Source organism: Narcine bancroftii, chromosome 2, assembly GCF_036971445.1.
Source record: "Narcine bancroftii isolate sNarBan1 chromosome 2, sNarBan1.hap1, whole genome shotgun sequence".
NCBI classification, from domain to species: domain Eukaryota; kingdom Metazoa; phylum Chordata; class Chondrichthyes; order Torpediniformes; family Narcinidae; genus Narcine; species Narcine bancroftii.
In genome coordinates, this window is record NC_091470.1 from 333,838,213 (window position 1) to 333,850,127 (window position 11,915).

Sequence of the window (11,915 nt, forward strand, 5' to 3'; positions counted from 1 at the left end):
TGAAACTGAAGTGGAAAATAGTACAAAAACTGTACATGGTTCACTATTCATTGCAGATGTGATATAATCTAATGGAACATCATTCTGATTTATATTTTTGTTGTGGTTGAAGGTTGTCCATTTCACCAGTTTAGGTGTTTTCCAAATGAAATTAAATGTCTAAATCCTAACCTTGGTCATCATTCTGAATTCTTGAGTAAAAATGAAAGTTCAAATAAAAGTTGGACAGTAATATATTCCTGGCTTTTCCACTGGAATCTAGCAAAATATACTAAAATAATACAGATAAATGGCAGCCAAACATCTTATTGAATGAACAAATATTTGAAAAAATGGATCAGTAGATATTATTCCTCTCATCTGTGGTGAATAATCCACTGCTATATAGTCATCCCAAAATGAACAGTCACATTCGGAAACATGACAAAATAGATTAATAGTTCTTAAAATAACTCAACTGGCATTTAAATAATCTACTGTGTTAAAATATACTCACTGGGAGTAAATATCTCTGCATAGGCTAAGCTACTTTAAATAAAAGCTGAAAATACTGGGAGCACTCAGCAAATCACAGTATTGATGGAAAAAGAAACAGAGTTAATGTTTTTGGAAGAATTCCACCTCAGAACAAGCATCAGTTGAAGGTTCAACCATAACTCTGTTTATCTTTCTATGAAAGGTGTCTGCTCTGCTGAGTGTTTCCAATATTTTCTGTATTTATTTCCACTCTCCCACATCTGCAGTTTGATTTTCATTCACTGCCGCACTTGCCCATTTGGCTCCTGCCATTGTCTTCTATTTCTTTACCCAAAGAATGCTCATTACAGGGATCTGTCTGCTTCTGGGATTCCCTTTTAGGTATAGATCTAGAATTAATTACATTTCTTTGATTTAAATGTTGAATTATGGATCCCCTTTGTTTATAAGGCATGCTTTATTTCTGTTTAGACAGCCCTCCTGAAGGAGTTCCAATGCTTTATATATATATATATATATATATATATATATATATTAGAAACTTGTTTTGTTCTCCTTTTGCAGTCATGTTCCAAGCTTGAACTATGTGAAGAATTTGCCTTTACTTCTTTTCTGCAGTAGTATTTAAATGACATTGTCTCCAAGACAAGATCAAAAGTTTTGACTTGAATCTGAGCTCTGACTTAAGATCCTAATCTTCCAACATAGCTAAAAAACTTCAGGACCATCACCAATTTCTTGGAAAGCCTCTTTCTCCATCTATTTGCATGTATGAACATTGTAGATGCGTGTACATTCTTGGCAGCTCACATGGCAGCACCAGTGGAAGATGCAGTGACACTTCTCCCTGCGTTTCTCAGTCCTCGTGTCATATCCACGGCCACAGCACAATAACTCGCACCCATCAATTCCATGTGATGTGATGTTACACTTCCGGTGCTGCGTACCAAATGAGCCTGTCTCAGGATTGGGGTTACAGAAGTTTGGGGACAAGTCATAGTAGACCAAATCTCTTTCTGTTGGAGCTTTGAATAAGGCATACTTGGGGCTAAGGGTCTCGACCCACCCTCTGGATTCTCGATGTTTCTCCACAACCATCTCGGAGGCACTGTCGTATTTGTCTTTTAAGTAATCTCCAATCATGCGAAAGTCAGGCTGCGACCACCAGCAAGTCTTCACCTCACAGCTACCCGACAGACCATGGCACTTGCACTTCAGATGCATGTGGTCCAAAATGGCCTGGAAAAGAAAATGCAACAGCGATATCTCAATTGCTTTCATTCTTGTCAGCCTAAAAAGACGATGCACTTTGCATTTCAACACTCCCTGGAAGGAGAAAAAGGATTTCCAAGAGGTTGGTGGGAATGGAATATCTCATCTCTTTCCTCCTATACCAGGGGTGTCAAACTCAAATTCACGGAGGGCCAAAATTAAAAACTTGGACTAAGTCGAGGGCCGAACTAAATATTTATTGAAAATTTTCAACAACATCTGCATGTTTTCTCTTCTTTCAACATATGTAATGTTAAACTTTAGGATATAACTTTAGGAGGATAATGTTACAGGTCAGGAGTAGGTAGCTTAAGTTCACCCTTTGCTTGACCTGAGGGAAACCTATTTGGTCCCTGTGGAGATGTAGTCAGCATTCACAGGCTGTGTCTATTTTGGCCTGCATCAGGACTCAGCATTTCCTGCTCACTCCTCAGGCTCTAGGCCTCTATTCACCCTCGACCCACCATCCCTCTACCTGACCAGTCCTTTACCCAAACTCTACTCACCCCTCACTCCACTCGATCTGTCTCTACCCACCCCATCCTATACACGCCCCTCTACTGCCTCTCCCCTCAACCTGTTCCTCCCTCTACCCGTCTCTCACCCTCTAATCACCCCTCCCCTTCTCGCCCTGCCCCTCCCATTTTATCTCTTCCCTATCCACCCCTTCTTCTACTCATCCCTCCCTCGAACTGCCCCTCGCACCACCATAACTTCCCCTGCCCATTACTCCTCACCTACACCCTCTGCCCACCCCTGCTTACCCACCCACTCAGGCCCAGCACGCTGCCAATCAGCCTTTGCGGAACAGCGGGGGCCGTGCGCAGCCTGCCATGTCCGTCGCGTTGACAGGAAATCACAGGCGCTTGCCAATCCGCCGCACCGCTCGACAGGTGGGAGAAGTGACTGGTTGTGTGGGGAGCCTTCCAACTGGCTTGCCGGCTGATGACATCGACAGACTTCTCGTGTTACAATTTTGATTTCCCCGTTCTCAAAGTTTGCACGGTCAACCTGCAACACTCTTGCTCCCTCTGCGTCCCGTGGATCTGATGCCCGGGTGTTGTTAGGATTCCCAGCAGAAGGTTTGTGGAACTTTACCATTCTGGATTCCTTTTTGAGACTATTCTGGCCATCTTTTAAGGGGGGTGGTTTTAGGGGGGAGGGGATAGTTAGGGGGTGGGGAAGGATGTGCAATGAAGGGGGAGGATGGTGGGGGTGACATTACCAAAAAACAGCATCGACTCTCGCTGCAGGGCGGGCCACCTCTAATACATTTTTGAAATGATCTTGCAGGCCAAATATAATTATATCGCGGGCCAAATTTGGCCCGCGGGCCAGAGTTTGACATGTGTGTCCTATACCTTTAAAATCCACATGTTAGTCAGTGCCTCACAATCCCAGTCATCCTCAACATATATATCAAAGATTGTAGCAAATGTGATCATGAAATCAAATCCCACTGTGGCAAGTTGGGAAACTGAACATAAATTGTGTGCAGCACCAATCTCCTGGAAGAACTCTGCAGGTCAACAGTATTTGTTGGAGTGGGGGGGGGGGGGGGGGGGTGGAGGAGTGTCTACTTTTCCCTTCAACACAAAAAACCCTACATGTTTGCCTGATGTGACACAATGCCCTGCACTTTTATTTCATTGCACTTTTACATTTTTATATTTGCGCTGCGTGGTTATATGGTTATATGGTTATTCCACCAATGCTTCTTTCTTCCTTAATAGACATAACCTCAGCCCCTTCTCTCTAGTCATAACAAAGGGTCCACACCTGAAACATTGTCTCTCTATCCTTTGTCTGCTCAAGATTTCAGCATCTGCAGATTTTGTTTTTATCTGCATGCTTTGTGTTTCTCTTCTCAAGATTGGATTGGTTAGCTTCTCTGATTCATTTATATTAATGCTCCTAATCATGGTGATGCACCATCAATTATCACAAATGACTGAAGTTGTGAAACTGATAGGCTTTTATTAACTATAGCCATCAATCTCATTGACTGATCAAGACAGAGTGGAATGGGGAGCATGCAAAGGGCTATGGGTAGGATTGGTCTTGAGAGACTTGCCCAGCCAGCAGCAGCCAATCATAGCATAACAGTGGTTTACCACATATGGATCAGTTGATTTGGGTTCTTCCTAGAAATTTCATGCATTTCACCCTCTACACCACTATGTCCAGCACTAACCAGGCGCCCAGCTTCATTGTTGTGCCGATTCATAGCAGAGCGCGCGTCTGGTCTATTCTCTCGGGCATCTGCGAACTCTCGCGACACCATGCTGCCAAACTCCACGTCTTCGCTGCAGCCTCCCCACTTCCATCCTTCTCCCGGCTGGCCCTTGTGGCGGGTGTCACAGCCACAGATGCTGACGGTGCCCTCAGCACAGGAGCGAGTGATGGCATAGGCCACCCCTGCCGAAGCGATGGCATGAACAAAAGCGGATTCCCTTGTTGCTGAAATGGGGACACAAAAACACAAGAAATTGTCTATAATTCAAGATCATGTTAGGACAGAACCAAATAAAATGTATAATTTAAGACTACCAAAGATATTGATTCAAAGGTGAGAATAATAAAACTGAAAATGGAGACAGAGCATGAATATGGTCCAAACAGAGAATACAAAGGCTGGAAAATAGATGGCATTGAGATTTGCCAGTATTTAGTGCTGTACTCTTCAATGCTAGTAAATAAGGCAGATGTGTACACCAGACAAATGGACATGTCATATCCCAAAACATTTGCAGGAAGACAGTTATGAACTATAAGAAAGGCAGGTGAACATCTCAAATGACACAGTTACCTTGAAATAGAGATATAGATGGAACTTGCGCTGAATGAATGATGGAGGCAATACCTTTCTGTCATTAAAATTGCAACATATGATTTATTTTTAATACAGATGCGCGGCACGGTACCAGGACTTCTGGCCCACAAGCCCGCACTGACCAAATACTCCAATTAACCTACAACTCCATACATTTTGGTGGGTTGGAGGAAACTGAAGGACCTTGAGGAAACCCATGCAGACACGTGGAGAACGTAGAAACACCTTACAGACACCGCCAGATTCGAAAGCAGGTCACTGGTGCCATAACAGTGTTGTGCTAACTGCTAGGCTTACCATGCCACCCAAAGCTATAGAACATGCAATAATCTGGTTAGATAGATTTTGTTTCTAACCCGTTGAAATATGATGGGCAGAGGGTCTTCTTCCGTGTGGCAAAGTTTTATGATTGCACACCTCCTGTGTATTCCTCCTGTTGTCAATATTGAATATGTTGATTAAACACACCATGTGGTACCACAAATAAATTCATGAAAGGTGAGCACGAAACTGGCAGATTCCAATATAAGCACAACTAGTTCATCAAACGGGATTGTAAAGATTACTGTAGAAACACAAATATTAATCAAATGCTCTTCTCCTGTGATACTTACATGCAATTATGTGTTAATAAATCTAAATAGGTTCTCTCAAAAATATGGCAGCTTTGGATCTCAGCATTCAGTTAACTGGGCAAAATGATGTCAATTCTACTCTTCATACTCATAACCATATAAAAATTATGGTACGGAAACAGGCCCTCTTGGCCCCTCTAGTCTGCACTGATTTAAGAGAACTCCACTAGTTCCACCTACCCGCTCCCTGACCATAACCCTCCAATCCTCTCACATCCAGGCACTCATCCAATCTTCTCTTAAGTGACAAAATTGACCATGCTGCAACCACCTCTTCCGGCAGGTCATTCCACTCAGCCACCACTCTCAGTGAAGAAGTTTCCCCTCAAGTTACTTCTAGCCTTTTGCCCCCTAACCCTTAACTTATGACCCCTCATTCCAATCTCACCTACCCTCAAGGGGAAGAGACCTTGCAGATCAAATCTAAAGCAGCTCCCATGTTCATCTAGCCCTTCTTTCATGGGCTTCCCAATGATTAAGTGCTATCTTCTATGGCAATCCATAGACTAAACAAGATTGTGTAGATATACTATCCTTTTACAACAATAAATAGGCTGAATTTCCATTGATCATAACTGGGCCTGATGGCCTCGGTTTGATGGTAACATTTCAACTAAGCTTGTCCTTCCTTACCCTGAAGCTAATTCCAGAAAGTTATCTGAAAACAACATTCCACAATTATTTTTCCTATACCCTTCAAAGTCTTGACATGAACCCTCTTAGGGCCATGAACTGGATTGGCCTTATTGTTCTCTGTACTCCTGCATGTAATAAAACCCTACCTGCAATGCAGTAAAACAATTAACAATTTGACTTCATCAGTTTTGAACCCAAATTATTTGCTATTATAATTTTTTTAAATTGTAATCTTAGTGTGTGCCACTACTAACTCTGATAATGTACTCAATATCCTGAGTGTACATCAATGGAATGCATGTATTGTAGTGGCCTGCTAACCGGGATGTGACCTGGTACACAAGATGGCTGACAAGCATGGCGACTGCACAGACCCCACGGGGCCAACGACCTCCATACCAGGTGAGAACCTGCATGGCAGGAAGCAATGAGCAACAGCTGGAATGCCAACTAATTTGAGGCTGGCGCTGCTGTGTCATTACTCCTGTTGTCAGTGGTGGGGAGAGAATACAAGCCGAGTTGGCAGTGCATTAAACCAGTCTTCGACTTTGATTTCTTGGGTGTGTGACATTCTTTCCACTCTTCGCGGTATCCTACACACTATATTGGTGACCCTGGCAGGGCCAACCGGCAATTGGACCTGAAGATGATGAACCAGACGGCTCTTCATGTGGTTTCGTTGAAGCTGCCATCATTCTGGGACTTTCAGCCGCATGTGTGGTTCTAACAGGCCGAGGTCCAATTCCACCTCCAACAGATCACCGCTGATTTTATGTCCGTAAATGGTTATATGGTTATATGGTTACTGCTACATGGTGAGCTCGCTCAACCAAGACACAGCAGTGAGGGTCATTCATTTCCTGTAGCAGCCTCTGGATCAAGGCAACTACAATGCCATCAAGGATCTATTAACCCACACCTTCGAGCTCTCATGGTGCGAGCGCCCCACCTGATAGTTGCATATGGACGGTTTGAGGGACAGGCCCCCATCCACCCTCATGAGCGAGATGCTCGCCCTTGCTGAGGGACGCACCCTTGTCTGCTCTTCGAGCAGATTTTCCTGGAACAGCAACCCAACGACAGTCCGATGAGGACTGCAGCAACCCCAGGAAAGTCGCAGCTCGGGCGGACGTGCTCTGGAAAGCGAAGGAGGAAAGCGGTGCCTCAGTGGAGCAGTGGAGCAGATTGCTAGGACCCGCACACAGCCAGCAACAAGGCCAAAGCAAGTGGAGAGACAAGTGGATCCCCCTACCCACTTGTACTGTTACTATCACCAACGATGGGGTGCGAGGGCACTTTGCTGCTGCCAACCCTGCACATTTCAGGAAAACACCATGGTCAATTGTTGTTAATGGCTGTGGCAGTTGACAGCCTCCTCCACGTGTGAGACTCTCTGTCCTGAAGGTGCTTCCTCATTGAAATCAGCGCCTACGACACCTAGAATGGCAAGCAAGGCCTGGCACCGATGGCAGCTAACAGGCATCACATTCTCACCAATTTCCCCCCTGCTCCACTTCAGGGCGTGTCACCTTCACCCTGAGAAGCTCACCTTCGCCAGGGAGGAGTTAAAAAATATGGAAGAGCTGTGGATAGTGCGACATTCCGGCAGCCCCTGGGCCTCCCCCCTGCACATGGTACTGAAAGCAGCAGGATGGTGGAGGCCATGTGGTGACTATTGCTGCCTCAATGAGGCCACCACACCCGACACTGGTACCCTGTGCCGCACATCCAAGATTTTACTGCTAACTTACAAGGTGCACAGGCATTTTCAAAAGTCGACCTCATCAGAGGCTATCACCAGATCCTGGTCCATCCCAATGACATCCCTAAAAACACCATCATTAACCCTTTTGGACTTTTTGAGTTCCTGAAAATGCCCTTTGGACTTAAAAATGCAGCCTAGACCTTCCAGAGGCAGATGGATACAGTGGATCGGGATCTCCCATTCGCATTCATATATTTGGACAATATTCTCATCACCAGCCGCAATAACACAGAGCTTGCGGCCCACTGGAGGCAAATGTGCGCCCGGCGCAGGAATTTGAACTAACTATAAACCCTGCTAAGTGCCAGTTTGGACTGGAAACGATTGAATTCCTGAGGTACTGGATCAACAAGCACAGAATGAAGCCCCTGCCTGAAAAGATAGAGGCTGTTTGGAGTTTTGCCAAATCCAGTACAGTGAAGGGGCAGCAAGAATTTGCTTGTATGATTAACTTTTATCACCGCTTTATGCTGGCATTGGCTCACATTATGCACTCCCTGTTCGCACTCATGGTGGAGAAAGGTAAGGACATTACTTGGGAAAATGAGGTTTCGGAGATGTTCCAGAAAACTAAGGATGCACTGGCCAATGCCACCTTTCTGGTACACCCCAGTCCAGATGCACCAACCGGTCTCACATTAGACACCCCCAGCACAGCGGTAGGGGATGTACTGCAACAATTCATCAGAGGGCAATGGCAGCCCCTGGCCTTCTTTAGCAGGCACCTCCAGCCATCCATCCAAATTCAAATTCAGTGCCTTTGAACATGAACTTTTGGTGCTGTACCTGGCAGTCAGGCACTTCAGGTATCTTTTTGAAGGCAGGCAATTCAGGTTCCTCACGGACCATAACTGTTAACCTTTGCCTTCCATAAAGTGTCGGAACCATGGTCAGCCAGAAAGCGGCGACACCTCTCACATGTGTTTGAGTTCACCACAGACATTCAACGTATTGCAGGAAAAACCAATGTGGTGGCCAATGGACTGTCACGCCCGCGATCGTGTATATCCAGGCCCTGTCCCAGGGAATAAACTATACAGCCCTAGTCAAGGCTCAGCAGGAAGACCCAGAGATCCTGGCATAGAGGATGGCAGTTTCTGGCTTCAGGTGGGAGGACGTCGCCATCAGCTCTGGTAACCAGACTGTCCTCTGCGACATCTCTCGCGGCAAACCCCACCCCATTGTGCTGGTAGCATGGAGACAGCAGGTTTTGATGTGGTGCACAACCTGGCACACCCACCCATCAGTAGGTTTGTCTGGCGCGGCGTTCAGAAACAGGTCAGTCAGTGGGTCAAGACCTGCACGCTCTGCCAGATGTTGAAAGTGCAAACACACATCAAGAAATCCCAACTCCCCCCTAGAGTTTCAAACCAGCATGACATATATTTAGCTATGTCCACATTGACATAATAGGACTGCTACCAGTCTCCCATGGGGTGAGATACCTCTTCACCATGATTAACTGCTCCACGAGGTGGCAGAAAGGGGTCCTACTAGCTGACACAACCTCTGAGACTTGCGCCAGGGTACTGATTAACATTTGGGTGTCAATATCTGGAGTCCCAGAGCACATGATTTCCGAAAGAGGTGCACAGTTCACTTTGGGACTCTGGGCAGCGCTGGCTAACATACTGGGAACCCAGCTCCACCACACCACAATGTACCACCCTCAGGCCAACAGTTTGATGGAGCGGGTCCACAGACACCTAAAGGCAGCCTTGGTGGCTTGGCTCAAGGGGCCAAACTAAGGAAGACGATCTACCCTGTGTCCGAGAGAAGATTTCAATGTCCCAGCAGCTGAGATGGTGTGTGGCGCACTGTTTCTGATACCAGGGGTGTTCTTGCCCACTGCCAAGGACTCAGAGGACCTGATGACCTCATTGACTAAGCTGAGGGAAAGACTGGGTACTCTAGCCTCTCTGCAGCCTCTGATGTATAGTCAGGCCAAGTCCTATGTCCCCAAAAATTTAGAGACCCGTGAGTATGTTTTCGTTCAGAGGGGGGCACACCGCACACCTCTGCAATGGCCATACAAGGGCTGTACAAAGTAGTCAGACACAACGGGTTGACACATGTGCTGGATATTAGCAGTAAGGAAGAGACTTTCACCATCGACTGCCTCAAGTCAGCACATCTGGACATTAGTCAGTGGTGGGGAGAGAATATAAACCCAGTTGCCAGTGCAATAAACCAGTCTTCGACTTCTTGGGTCTATGTTGTTTTCCACACTTGGCGGTAGCGCACACACTACAATATATATATATTTATGTCAAATGTGTACTTTGGTGTCCAGGTTTCTGCTCGATGTATTTGCCCATTTATGTAATCCCTCCAAACTCATTGAATGGCTTTTCTCCTTACTGAGTTCTTTTGGCAAGAGCAGATTTCAGCAATTTATGTAATCCTTATATGGGTAATTTAAGACCAAATTATGCTGGACACTTGCATTACATCCACACCAAGGACAATATACTTTCCTTTACTGCACAAAATTGGGTGCAGCTGCCAAGACAATCTATCCTTTGCTCTGATCAGCAGTATCTTCTTCCTTTTTGTCTTCCTTGGGATGAATTCCCACGTTCATTAACACTTTTTGACTTCCTTTAAATGATTTGCTTGGATTCCCAAATCTAATCTAATTTCTTGTATGTTAGAAAATATATTTTTTCTTTTTAGTAAAATAAACATGGCATCAATTTTTCTCTCATTAAATATATTATTTGGCAAATACTTTATGTCACTCACTTCAATTTTTCAATTATTCCATTTGTACTGTTTTGCTCCTATCTTCACTCTCATTATTGCTTCTAATTGTGTTTTATGACCCCTTTCGATATTAAACTCTCTTTGCTTTGATTTAAACCATTAGTAATGATGTTAAAATACTCATGAAACTAAATAAATTAATGGACAATGGTTTGCTTAACATCACACTCTTCAAATAACTGCTTGCACAAATCCCATTATTTTGTAATGTTTAATGAAAAGTGCTTTGAAAGGTTTTAGAGCGAGACTATTGCTTTTAATGACAAAGGCAGCTTCCCAATTTTACACTCCCAAAGGGACATCTCACTTCTCTGGATCGAGTTTTTGGAAAATCCTTTGTGGAGAGCTCTTAAACCTCCATCTGCTTTCCCAGTAGGCGAGTCTCCTGAAGTGTGGTGCACAGGCAAAAAGTTACTGTTGATCTCGATGAGAAGATTAGTCAGTAATATTGTTTTCTAGTGGTCCAAAGTAACAGATTGGAAATACCCTTTTCTGATATGATCTATGAATTTACCTTTATCCAACACAGGTCCAAAGATGGCCAAGTTATCCTCAACAGTTGTGCAGTTCCACCTCCTCCCTCGAAATTGATGCTGACATTCCTGAATCCCAATTTTTACTCCCTGTGCCACACTGGGCATAATTTCCATGTAGTTCCGACAAAACCTGAGTTGCTTTGGTACCAGTCCGGGGATACTTCCACACAGTATGGGTTGAGTTGCCAGTGTCGAGTACTGATGACCAACTGCCAGAGACCTGCCCAGGGGAAAATAAGAAATATCATCTTAGATCAAAGATCACAGGAACGGAGTGGAGAGCTTCCTCAGGATTTCTTTTGTTTATGGATGTTTTCCTTTTACAAACTTATATTTGTGATAAGCAAAGTTTATCTTCATGAGCGTGGACAACATTTACTTCCATAAAATCAGCATGAATACTGTGAGTCTGTAACCACCATGGTACAGATGGCACAAAGCAAAATATATTAGCATTTATATGTTGCCTTTCATGGCTCCAGGATATTCCAAAACACTACACATAAAATAAATGTAGTCACTGTTGTACCCAGAAGTGAGACTTCCTCAAGCAAGAAAGTGATAAAATAATACAGGATGATGATTGAGAGATTGGCATTAGTAGGGGTTCTGTGTTTAACATAGCAACATTGTACTGGTATGTCAGCCAAAATTTAGTGCATAAATCAATTGAGTGTGATATGAACACACAACCCTCTTTGTCAGAGTGAAGAGTGTTATCAGCAAAGCCATAGCTGAGACTTTGACTTGATAATACACTGAAATACCATCTCTCCACTTTAGCATAACTTAGATGTACTGATTGCATTAATAACTTTTGGTTGCCTGGACTATTTCTTCAGCTGAATGGGTAAGAGAAAGTTTCTATGGATTTTCCTCCATTTTACCTTTGTTTTAACATTTTTTGATTGCTTCACCCAGGAAATTGTAGGTGTTAGAAGAAATGAGACTGGGGTTGTGGCAAGGTTAGTGAAACAAGCAAGTGTTCCACCCTG

At 44.4% G+C, this 11,915-nt stretch overlaps 1 protein-coding gene across 1 annotated transcript; it reads right to left on the bottom strand.

Annotated features, from left to right (window-relative positions):
- Positions 1–1,236: 1,236 nt before the first annotated feature.
- Positions 1,237–11,101, bottom strand: wnt3a (wingless-type MMTV integration site family, member 3A). Its single transcript, XM_069915444.1, has 3 exons — positions 10,899–11,101; positions 3,944–4,209; positions 1,237–1,716 (listed from the first exon to the last, which is right to left on the bottom strand). The coding sequence occupies exons 1-3, from the start codon at positions 11,032–11,034 to the stop codon at positions 1,237–1,239; spliced, it is 882 nt and encodes a 293-aa protein (XP_069771545.1). The 5' UTR covers positions 11,035–11,101.
- Between the last annotated feature and the right edge of the window lie 814 nt (positions 11,102–11,915).

Bases quoted from the DNA above. Each gene is read 5' to 3' on its own strand.
- wnt3a (XM_069915444.1), bottom strand. From the start codon at position 11,034: ATGGAAATTATGCCCAGTGTGGCACAGGGAGTAAAAATTGGGATTCAG. The intron at 4,210-10,898 runs GTAAATTCATAG...TCCCCATTTCAG, and splicing joins TGGACCTGTGTTGGATAAAG to CAACAAGGGAATCCGCTTTT. The intron at 1,717-3,943 runs GTTAGTGCTGGA...TTTCTTTTCCAG, and splicing joins ACAATGAAGCTGGGCGCCTG to GCCATTTTGGACCACATGCA.